At 46.1% G+C, this 12,063-nt stretch overlaps 2 protein-coding genes across 4 annotated transcripts in view; one reads left to right on the top strand and one right to left on the bottom strand.

The window, feature by feature from the left end:
* The window catches only part of LOC142584820 (uncharacterized), a 75,224-nt gene that overhangs the window by 47,646 nt on the left and 15,515 nt on the right, over nucleotides 1–12,063 (top strand). The window contains exon 8 of one of the 2 annotated variants that reach the window (XM_075695100.1): nucleotides 6,790–6,893. The exons of the other annotated variant lie outside the window; for it this stretch is intronic. The gene's annotated coding sequence lies outside the window, so the exon portion shown is untranslated. Of the gene's footprint in view, nucleotides 1–6,789; nucleotides 6,894–12,063 lie in introns of those variants that run through there. 2 annotated transcript variants of the gene reach the window in all.
* Nucleotides 2,584–12,063, bottom strand: part of PolZ1 (DNA polymerase zeta catalytic subunit) — a 187,922-nt gene continuing 178,442 nt past the window's right edge. For both annotated transcript variants that reach the window (XM_075695099.1, XM_075695098.1), the window contains 3 exons: nucleotides 10,767–10,957; nucleotides 8,868–9,092; nucleotides 2,584–3,877 (listed from right to left, as the gene is read on the bottom strand). In XM_075695099.1, coding sequence (XP_075551214.1) covers nucleotides 3,511–3,877; nucleotides 8,868–9,092; nucleotides 10,767–10,957 — 783 coding nt within the window. In that variant the 3' untranslated portion in view covers nucleotides 2,584–3,510. The remainder of the gene's footprint in view (nucleotides 3,878–8,867; nucleotides 9,093–10,766; nucleotides 10,958–12,063) is intronic.

Here is a 12,063-nt window from a genome sequence, read left to right as displayed (position 1 = left end):
CGCTGAGAACACCGATAAACATACAGTGCGACGCAACTCGAAAAATAATATTGAAAAGTCAAATAATTTAGAAGGAAAAAAAAATTGAATCGTCGCGACGGCACATCATAGTCCCTGTAGGCGTCGAAGTCTCTACAATGAAATTATTTTTGAACAGCTCTGATAGCGCCCACGCAACAATGGTTGCTTGTATACTGTCAAATGCTCATATTCTGCGGCCTAAAGCTCATGGCACGGCGCGAGAACGCGCGCCCGCGGAGAAAGCGAAACAGTGCGCGGACAAGCATGCAGACGCGCAGACGGTCGCTGTGAATCTGCGCGATCGCTCATTGAGGCTTCTTTCTATTACGCTCCATTCAGTTATACAAACACTATTAGAACATATTTCACATAGTTTGCTCTCAGCGTTTACCTACCTTTCACGCAAGAAGCCGGTTCGGGAGACTCCATCGCGGCGACCGCGCGCAGTGGCGTTCACTGTACGTATTCGGTAAAGCGATGGCGTCTTAAACGATTGTTTGCTTTCAGTTTGCCCAAGATTATTATTTAGACAGTAAACAACTTCTCTCATTTCGAAAGTACTTACAGAAATGTCCGGGAGAGCTCCCGCGTGGTGTTTTCAGTGAGCGCTGACAGCAAAACCTATGAGCAGCGCGCCGCGTGATCCCTCATACCACGCCAGTGAGGCGCTTCCGATAGATGGCGACTCCGTAACTCCTCGCCGCCAATATGAAGTACTACGATTGAGTCGTGGGTAGACTTGCATATACCAAGGTTGTGGCAAGGAAAAGATGGTGGCACGTTTAGTGGAATTAGCTTGTGTGCTCCTTATGTGATACCACTGTCGTGTGGGAGGGTCTACATAGGCCGAACCAGGAGGTGCATTGACAGGTACAGGAGCATGAACTGTCAATTATTGATAAAAGCAAGGCGCATCTGTCTGCGCACTGCCTGGCCTGCAAGTGTAAACCGTGGTTGTGTAAGCTTAAGATTCTAGGTAGAAGTAAGGATACTACTGTTTGTGTACTTTTGGAAGCTTATCGCATTAGAAAAAGAGGCACAGATTGCATTAGCAACACGTCTATCTGCTCATTTGGTAGCGAGACATGCCTTTTTGAATGTTCTTTTTCTTTGCCACGAGCGTGTATGCATGCGCTATACTGTGTGTATCTATTTCCTATTTTTGGGGGCGACCCAATAAACCAGTTGTGAGTTAGCACCCGTGGTGTCCTGTCCTCTTCCTTGTCCGTGTTTCTTTGCGCTTCGATGCTTTATTTCCATTTCTAAGGCTATGTGCACTATCTTGTGTGCGTCAAACAAGATGCTTGGAGAAGCACACTTGCACAATTTCATGAATCTCCTATTCAATTCGACAAACATGCAACTTCACCTATGCTTTTGCTACCTTTACTGCTGCTTCCTTCATGTGGCTCTTATAAAAAAATCTAGCCCTCTTTTATCCCGATTCTTCACACCCTCGAACAGGTAAAGGTATCTTTTAATGTTTCACCGCTGTTCAAACTTAACAAAGCAGAGGCCACAAAAAATTTGCATTAGCCTTAAATTAATTAAGAGACCAAGACTAGATTTCATAATTAGCAGTGCAATGCTGCAGGAGCTAGGTGCCATATTTATTTAAATGTAATGCCAGGTTTTCTTCCCCAGAATCCTTAAGCCCCAAAGTCCCACCCTGCCTTATCTGCAAGGCTGGTAGATTCCGTTACTGTTTCAGTATGGTGGCAGCAGCTCCACATATCCTGTGACCAAGATTTTGGACGGCAGTGCACATTGTTGCAACTGATAAACCTTGGCAGTACTTTGTAGTGCCATATTTCTGTGCATATAACTCGTACCTAGAATTTAAAAAATTTAACACTAAAGGCGGAGTGGGGTTATAATGAAATTCTGCCTTGAGGTGCATTTTCACGGCAGTGCAAATGTCGCCCTATGGTTATGGTGTGGCTTCACGGCAGTGCACTTCCGTGAAGAGCTGCCGTGAAGTCGCACTTCAAGGCAAAATCCATACATAATTCGCACTATTTCAATTAATCCGGGGGCAATCCCCGAAATACGGAATAATTGAGTCTTATAATCCAAGTATGAATAGTCAAGTTTCAATAATCCGTCGGCTACTCTATATCGCCTTATATTAATGTACACACCTAAGTTCTTTTTCTCGGGTCCCCAAACTGCACCCTCACATTATAATCGCAGCCGCCTTATAATCTAACAAACATGGCAAGTAGTGCAGTCATAGAAGTCTTGCACCGTGCATGCAGCTTTTCTTTTTCTCTCTTTGCAACACTTTCGACAGAATAAGCACTTCATAGACCACAGGTACAACTTGTGGACGTAAGGCTACATATTTGTGCGTCTTTGAGCTTCCGGTGTGCCACCTGCTGTGCTTTGGTTGCAAGCGCAAGTGGCGTATCATGGCCGCTGGTCGCAGAAGAATGGCACTCCGCTCACTCAGTGGTAAATAGGCCTGCTATGCCTACCACATATCACATTAAAGAGAAAAGGCATAAAATGGTAATATTGCCTGACAGTGTTGGATTACTAGGGAACCACGCCAACTTCAGCTTGTGAAATAGATTTTTCCTTTTAATTGAAAATGATGAGGGGGCTCACCTCAGCCAGTATATGTACAGAAACGCAGCCCACGCACAAGCAGAGCCGCCTTGGCTCCTCGCCTGTGGAATAAGAGAGGGCACTCACCCAACGCACTCAAACAGTTTACACAGTGTCCAACAGAAATGAGCAAACACACAAATGAACAAATGTGGCTGACTATGCTGCATCCCTTGCGAATGTTAATGTGGCTCCTGCCACCATGACTGATGATTTGCTTCCTCCACCAAGATCACAGAATACAAATCCCGAGCTTGGAACTTGAGATCACTACTGCACTGTTGCCAAGCAGATGCGCAGGTCAGTGAATCTCGTCGTCTGCTTGGAAAGAGAAAAAAAGGAAAAGCTGCACATGTGGACAAAGACACACATCCTCCCGACTGTGTAGGCCTGATCACATGGCTTCCCGAAAATGAATCACAGAGTAAAAAATTCACGATCACAGAGCTCAGCAGTGAACATTCAGTTGTACACGGTTTCTGTGGTCTACTCCTTCTGCGATGACTGAGTCCCAGAGTGAATCGGGTTTCCAAGAGGCTAGACAGTTTAGTCTGTCTGCAAGCCTGTCCAAATCCACCACAGCTAAGCACGGTTGTGCTTGAAGCATTCACACTTGCAGTCACAAACTTGCAATGAACACAATGACTCTGGCAAAATCCTTGCCAAAAAGCAATCTTGGAGCAAACTCCAGCTTGTCTGTCGCTGCATATGCTAGAAAGAAGTGCATCTCACAGCCATGGCATCCCACTCATGCTTGAAATGTCAGATCCATCTCCTTTGGGACATTAATACTGTGCACGGGAAAGATGAACGCAACTGCCAAGACGTGCTGCAGGACGTCCATTGAAAGACAGGGTCGGCCAGAAGAGGCCAACGCTGCTATGAGGGCGCTGTAGATACACTGTTCCGGGCACTGTTCCAATCGAGGGCCTGCTGGGCCTCGGTTGTGACACGCGACGTCTTGAAAAGGACGGGGCAGTCGATTGACAAGCAGACGCTGCCAGCCTGAAAGCCCATGCAGCTGTGGCACACCGCTTGCAACTCGAGCAGCGCCTTCTGGACACGTTGCACCTTGCCACCGAGGACGAGCGCTGCGTAGCCGGGGTCCGCCTCGCACGAGGCACAGAGCTGCCGCGATTCGGCCTGTCCGCCGCATGCGAGGCATAGCTGGTTGACCGTGACGTAGGCAGCCATCGTGCCTGGACGGGGAGCAGCCACAAAGCGAGGTCTTGGAAGCTCTTCATACCTGCAAGAGAAAGGGACACATCATTCGTGTTGCAAGTTTGTCAGAGCAGGGCCATTAATCAATTGACCTGCTATTATAGTTATGGCTTTATGACTCAATGTTTTTCTTTCATCTCAGTTAATAAGCTGTAATCACATCAGCAAAAACAAGCAAAGGTCAGCACCGACATCTCTGCTTCAGTTGCAGGATGGAGACCACAAACTGAGCTTACAATGTTATGACTAAGGCCGCGGCGCCTGCATGCATGTCTCTAAGGCATTAAAGTAGAAAGTGGTCAAGTGAATACCCTCAGTGAAGCTGGACATACTACTGTGTCTGTGAGTTTGATGTTTGACACACAAGCATATTTGTGTATGTGCCTCTTTTTCTGTGTGTGTCCAGTTATCACTTCTTTATTCTTCTTTATGGAATACTAATGTGTCCAAGCAGCCACTCTTGTGAGCTATCCATATATAAAAGCTAAAATTTCCCGTGATGCAGACAATGGATGTGGGCTATAGATGGGATAAATTTTTAAAGGTTGTGGGCATACTTGTAAAAAAATGACACTTGCCTGCACTTAAACTTTTTACCATGCTAAATCATGTAGTGAAATCAACTGTATACTGGTAAAACTGACTACATACTGGCTGCAGAGAATCTAACAAAAACAGACCTTTTCTGCCATAAATTGTCTGTGCAGACTTTTTAATTTACTCAAAAATTTGCCCCTGCAGTTTATACACCAGGTGCAGACTACAGTCTGGAAGTAGACATGTTTTCTTCTCATGTCTTCCAGAGAAATACATTTCGCTAGATACAATACTGCAACATGCTCCTCAAGACAAGAACAGGGGCTACTTTGTCGCACGTCTTGCATGCATCATCACCATGTAATGATGCAATGCATCCTCTGGACATCATAATAAGAGCACAGTGCTGCTCAAGTCTCAGTGCATTGAAAAAACTGTGTGCAACAACCAAAAATACAGCAAACATGTAAAAATATATATGCCTTATTTAAATTTTGCTTTTTGAAAACAGCTCAGCACTACAGTCTATGCTTTCTCCCATGGAGTTAAAAGCCGGAATGAAAGGTGTTCCAGGCAGGTTTTCCCACTGTCTAAATCTCAGCTGGGCAGCAGTAGCAAGAAGGACAAGACTAGCAAGAAAACATTTTTTCCGACCTGCTATTCCCTTTGATCTGTGGTCAGAGCATGAAGCCCTCTCCTGAAAAAAAAAGAAAAAGAAAAGTGCCGAGCATTAACTGTGGTGCCAGTTCGTGAACTGCTCCTTTGGCTCAATAAGCATGATCTTGCACATTACAAGATTTGCTTGGAATGTCTGCAGTGTTGTGGAATCGTATCAGGCAATCCAAGCAGTGAAGATGCCTCCACAAGCTCAGGGCCACTCCAATAAAAGGTTGTGTTGTTCTCAAAAGTGAAAAATGACTTCCTGGATAGAGAAGCTTCAGTACCTAGAAGAATGCTGACCAATCAAGTAAAGCCACTATGGCCACCTCCTGTGCCTTCACAAGAACCAAGTGGTGCCAACAAACGTGGTTCGTTTCTTCGCATCTCGGAGACGTCACATCTTTGTGTGTGCTTGTGCGGCTTTGCATTGGTGTGATCGGCGCCACCACCTGTGCCTTCACCAGAACCAAGTGGCGTGAAAAAACGTGGTTCGTTTCTTCGTGTCTCACAGACGTTGTCATATCTTTGTGCGTGCTTGTGCAGCTTTGCGTTTGTGTGATCAGCGCCACCTCCTGTGCCTTCGCAAGAGCCAAGTGGTGCAAAGAAACATGGTTTATTTCTTCATGTCTTGAAGACGTTGTTGCATCTTTGTGCGTGTTTGTGTGGCTTAGCGTTTGTGTGATCGATGCCATCTCCTGTGCCCTCGCCAGAACCAAGCAGCGCGAAGAAACGTGGTTCATTTCTTCGTGTCTCGGAGACGTTGTTGCATCTTTATGCGTGTTTGTGTGGCTTAGTATTTGTGATCGGCACCCCCTCCTGTACCTTCACGAGAGCCACGTGGTGCAAAGAAACGTGGTTCGTTTCTTCGATCTCCATAGCGATCTCCACCAACAACGATCACCAACACGGTGACACTCTTATTGACTGTACACAGAGACAACATCACTCTTGCGAAAGTCTAAGCAAATCTGATTGCCTCCATGCAATGCCCTGCCCTCCAAGGCAGGGCATTATTAGGGATTTTCTTTAGCAGCTCTAAGCCACATAAATTTCATTTTTCTGACTGTTTGATTTTTTAGACCATATTTCAGTCCCCGCGAGGTCCGGAAAATCGGTTGGCTACTGTACACGTCTATCTTGGTCTGCCGTTCAAAATGAATGTCCAGAAGGATCTTATCACCTGATGGCTGTAGCAGCACTTGAAGCTGTTGATTCCTTTGTCCAATGGCTGTATCAGGGACATGCAAAATATATCAACTCGATGTTCAAATATATATATCAAATATATCAACTGAAGGCTGCCGACGTGGTACACAGAGAAATTGTTGAGCAGCAAGCAGATTTCATGGCCTCATGACTCGATGTCTTCATTGAACTTTTTCAACCAGTTGGAAAAGATTGCCCGTGACATCCGCACTTTAGAACTGGCCACATATTTAACTGGCATCCAGTTCGTTCCTTGAAGCATCTAGCCTGGGCACTTTTCCTGATAACAAACAGGATTCGTATGTCACTGCCATTGTGGCACAAAGCAAAACCATCACGCGGAGTATGCTTTGCCTGCCACTGCGGCAGTCCTTTCCTTTAAAGGTCCCCTCACCAGGCTCCATAGCAAATTTTTGTTATACGCTGGAAGCTGTTATGTGTCCTCTAGGGAGTGTTCTGCCACAAAAATGTTTCAAATCGGTTTATTAATAGCTGAGATAGAAATACTTCAGTGCTGCAAACTCATGATTTCAGGGGGAGAGCTCCACTGCCAAGCAAGACACTCTCTCCACTCGCCCCTTCTAGCCTCCTAAAGCAGGATTCCTTCCCTGCGTTCTCCCATACCGGACCTCAAAGGTAACGTGACGCATACGCCACGGGCCCCGCCTTCACTTTTTTTTTTTTCGCCTCGCTTTTCTTTTTCTGGCGATGCGCACTTCCACTGACAGCGTTGCACACAAGCTGTTGTGATTATCTCTTTTCGCGCAGCGCGCGGGCTTGCGCGCTGTGCACAAGGACATATGACTAACAGTATAATTCAGTGCTACATGAATACTGAGGTAGAACAAGCAGATCACAGAGCACGATCACGCGCTGGAACACATTAAAAAATGGCATAGCTTTGGTACCTGCACACATGACTGCATGACCATGTGAACAAGCAGACGAAGCAGAAGTGCATCTCTTTTGCTTCGGTGCAAAGTAAAAAAAAAACACGCAGGCATTCCGTTTGTGTGTTTTATTATTTCTCTAAACTTCAATTCGTCAATTCAAGCAACAGATCGCACAGATAACAGATGTTGTCTTAAATAATTCTCGAAGTCACGTGTCACCACGAGTGACGTCATACTGCAGACACGAGTGTGCAGGAGCAGGGACACAAATACGTCACTGTCCGGCTTGCAGTTCGGTTGCCGCAAGGGAAAGGGAAAATGGCGTTCTGGTTGAAATTTCAAACCTTTCCACGGCACGTAGACATGCAATTCTTTGCAAACACGATTGATAGCGCGCATTGTATGCTCTCCGCTTGTCAGCTCAAAATGGTCAGACCTAGTGAGGGGCCCTCTTTAAGCGGCAGCATGCGATTTGGCAACATCTAATAAACTAGAGCCGTCTCAGCAATGTTGAGACGTCAACCACCTTGTAGCAGCTGAGAACACCAGGCAGCTTCTTGGCAACCCATGATGCAAAAGCATCGCTGTCAGCAGAGGCAGACTCACCGCTAATGATTTTCCCGCCCACTCCATTTCGGCTCTCAAATCCTTGCAACCAGCCGTTGCTAGCTTTGAAGTCTTTGTGTCCCAGGATACACGCAAAATCCTTCGCTTTCTGCAGCAAGATCGCGCCATTTATGGGCACGTTTCGTGCCCGTGTGTCCAAAAACCACGTAAACATGGCTTTGTCCACATCCGCGTAAGTTGACAACTTATTCCTTTCTTTCTTCGAACTTGTGCCCGACTCTACTGCACTGTGAATGCTTTCTTTTGCATTCAAGATGCCGACAGGGTGCTGGCTGGAATGTTGAACAGGGCAGCGACTTCCTTCTTCTCACCTTCGCAACTGCATTCACAGTTAAAAGCATGTTCTCGAAAGACAAAGCTTTGTGCTTTCTTGCCGCTCATTTTCGAAGCGAACAAACACCGTGAAAAATGTGCGATACACTGCTGACGTTAACACTCGTGTTGCATCTGCTCTCACGTTCACACACCTGCCACCGTGCCACACCAACACGCATAAGCCTAAAGGAAACCAAAACAGGCAAGCACGGTAGCGACACCTGGCGTCACAATGCATAAGCAAAAAATGCAGAGGCTGATCTGCTTTTCATAGAGTGGCGCTAGGTGAACTAGTGGCTTTCATCACCATCATCACGGCACACTGGATCGACTTCACTGGCTTGCTACGATCACATGCGTTCCTCTCGCAATTGGCCACTTGCCTTATTTATCAATTACAAAAGTTACGCATTATCCACCCAAATTTTTGGTAGAGCTACTGGTCGTAATAATAAATGATGAACATCGAAAATTCGTTACAACAAGGTCAATTGCCACAATGCCTTCGTTACGTGCAGGTCAGGGATACCTGGGCTTGTGGTGGCACTGGGGAATGACAAAAATTAGTTAAATCTAGGAATTTGTTACATAGAGGTTCGTTACATCCAGGTCTAACCGTTTCCCGTTTTTTTCTAACGAGGTTTGAGTGTATTTGCTTTTAGTGACCCTTTAAGGCATCAAAGTGCTGCCCTTTAAGTAAATCGTGTAGAGAGTGGTGCCAGATTTCCCCCAGGGTAGTATGTAGAGAAACGCTATGGCAGACAGGTTAACACTCACCACTGGAGGCAATCAGCACCAAGTAGCCGAAGAACACGGTTGAGCGCAGGTCCAATGACGCGCGCCACGTAGTAGTGAGCGTTGAGGCGTAGCTGTCCTGACAGCAGCTCGAGAGGCGACCGCACCAGCTCAATGAGCCGCTGGCCCGGGTGGCCGTAAACCACCACATAGGGAACTCGCTCGCCAACCAGTGGCTCGGCACAAGGGTCACGCCGCAGCTGACGCCTGCAACGGTCGAAATGTAACATAGTGCCGTGTCTGCCAAAAGAGCGACAAAGCCCTGCGGTGCAGTTATGACACTACTCTGCTACTAAACCTAATGGCAGTGATGGCAATGGTATCAGAAGAACTGAGAGGAATTGGCTAAGAAATGTCAACCAGAAGTGAGCTTCCAAGCACCTCGGCAGACAAAACATGCGTTGCAACAGTGCTGTAGCCCTATGTCACTGGCTCAGAATCCAATGCACGCCCAATTTTCACTGGCATAAAGTAAGAAAATAAAAGCGTACCTAAATGTAACTTGCATCTGAATGTAACAGGCAGCCAATTTATAAATGAAAATATATAGCATGTTGCTATATTTGCAATAAGAAAAAACTACTAGATGTGCAGAATTTACCTTCACGTAAGGGAAACATTTTCTTTATAAACAACATTCATAATAAAAGAGGAACATCATCGTTGCCACTTGAGCTTCATTGACCACAGATGCCAAGCACACTAGGCAGTATTCTCAAGCGATCACTTTTATAGATACTATTATCCCGTTTACAATATTTTACTTGACTCTGCATAGAACTTGTCCAAATATGTGACCAAGAGATTTTCTGGCACTCTGACCAAATAGCAACTCTTCGCACAGCGCCAGAAATGCTGGTAGCCGTACACGCCTACACATCTCATGCAAGGTCGCACGAAGACCCGCAGAAGTGACAGTACCTCCGAAAGTGATTGTAGTCGAGCACAAAATGAACCCACAGCAACGTTCAAGTAAACATGTGATGCCGCCGTCTGGTGATGGTGCTGTGTCTGACGGTAGGCTGTTGTGAACATTGCGAAGATGGTTTTAGTTTTACATCTGATTGTAACGCACAAGCAATTTATGGACCCCCTTTTTTTTTTTCCACAAATAAGGTTATCAACTGAACCACGCTGACTCTTGCACCTCCCATTTCATTGATGGTCGAAGTGCCCCTTAAAGATACCGACATGTGCACCAACACTACATTTCCCTCCGACATTAGCTATAAGGGCCCCTAAACCACTCTGAGCTTGAAGGCAAGCATGCAGTGTCACTTTTGCCTTCACTACCCTCACCCACAGGTGCTCTCTCCTTCTTGTCACATACACATTTGGAAGACATTTGTATACTATGTCAGTATCGAAGATTGTGTTGGCGCTCTTTTCTTGAATGAAAACACCATCAACTTCAGTTTATCAGGATGCTGCACATTTAGCTTCACTGTTGCTACACTGTTGCTGCTACACTGCTGCTACACTGCTACACGGTTGCTACACTGTTGCAGCAGTGCAGAGCAGCTAAAGGGGTTTACAGCGCACGACAGGCAAGCAAAACAAAGAGAAAGAGCGGGCGTGCGACTGCATGGCAAAAGAGTGCTAGCAGACAGGTCGGAACAATGTCTCTCGCATATGGACCAATTAATAGCATTTAAACTGGTGACATCAGATGAATGACCTTGATAGCGTCGGACATGTGGAAAGCCCAGAGAAGACCACAAAAGCATAGAGAGGAGCATGCAGCTGTTTTGTTTATTTATCAGAAATGATTTAGGAGCCCTTCAAAAGCTCAGTGGGTTACAAGGATTATGCTTTGTCCAATAAATAAGTTCCAACATAAGCCATCGAAATCGCATGATTTTCAAGAAATGCAAGCCTCACCTGGTAATCTCAAGAGCAGGAACACACGCACTAGGCTGGTAGCCGTGCAGACCGCGAAACTCGCGGGCAAAGATGAAGTCCTGGGGGCTGACCCGCTCGGCCAGGATTTTGGACAATTGCAGCTTGACAAAGCGTTTGACTGCAACTATGTCACGTGAGGTGAACAGCACCCGCAGCATCTTCTCCAGGAGCTGTGCGCGTATCGAGTTCAGTTAATCACCTGTTCAATGCACAGTGATTGCTTACAGATACATTTACATATGATAGTACAAACCTCGCAGGCTGAAACACGTCATGGCGAGTGAGCTAAAACACTTGCATGAAATCAAATACGTTAATTAATTATTTGTAATCAATTACATTTTTCGGTAGTTTCGTAACTGATCGATTACTGTTCTGACTCTGAAGCGCTTTCTGTAATTAAGTTTATTCAGTAACCAATGACATGTAACCGGTTACCTTATTGTAAAAACATACACAGTCCACACCCATTACAACGGATTCGCATACAACATACTTTGGGATATAACAGACTATTCCACTCACTCAGATTGGTCTGCCTACATTATCAGTGTGACCAATTCTGCTTTCAATGGACCCGGCTATAACAGAACAGAGTGTCGGCTACAGCAGACAAATGTTTTGGCAAATTTCGTCTACATGGCATAAATACAACACACAGCAAGCATGCGTGTGGCAGCGCACTAGACACAACTATTTCCGGTTGGTCGCGGATTTTGCCAATATGCACTTTTTCTTACGGAACAAATACACTAGCAGCAAGCTTCTCGCAATGGCCCACCGGCGAAGAGTCCTTCTATCGACCACACAAGCGGAACACCGCCGCCCAACACTGTCAACTCGGTGCAGACGAAACACCGAGCGTGCTGCTATGCCTAACCAACTTCGAATCCGTAGCCTATGGTGCTTCAAAAACAACCGTCGACGATCGCAAAATGCACCCTTTTGAGAATGCTTACACTTCTTATCGTGCCAATTCATACAAAAAAAAGAAGGAGATGTGCTGCTATGTGGCGACTGGACTGTGAGGTGCGTGATGTGGCCGACCCATCTCGCGTGGGGTGCAGCAGCAGCCAGACGCAGGCAAGCTGAACTTGCCTCGTACCGTGGCTCTCGTTTCGCTTATGCTACATATTTCACAGTGGTCGTCACTTGTCGCAAAAGATAAAATTAAGACAGATTTATATTAACGGCCACTGTTTTATGTGAGAAACAAACTGTGGCCAACGTTCACTGGCAGCGGCGGCGGAGAGCTCAGGCCAGGCGGTCAGCACGG

The sequence above is a fragment of the Dermacentor variabilis genome, chromosome 6 (assembly GCF_050947875.1).
Source record: "Dermacentor variabilis isolate Ectoservices chromosome 6, ASM5094787v1, whole genome shotgun sequence".
Taxonomy (NCBI): Eukaryota; Metazoa; Arthropoda; class Arachnida; order Ixodida; family Ixodidae; genus Dermacentor; species Dermacentor variabilis.
Note: the sequence above shows the minus strand (reverse complement) of the source record. Positions and strands in the feature narration are given on the sequence as shown.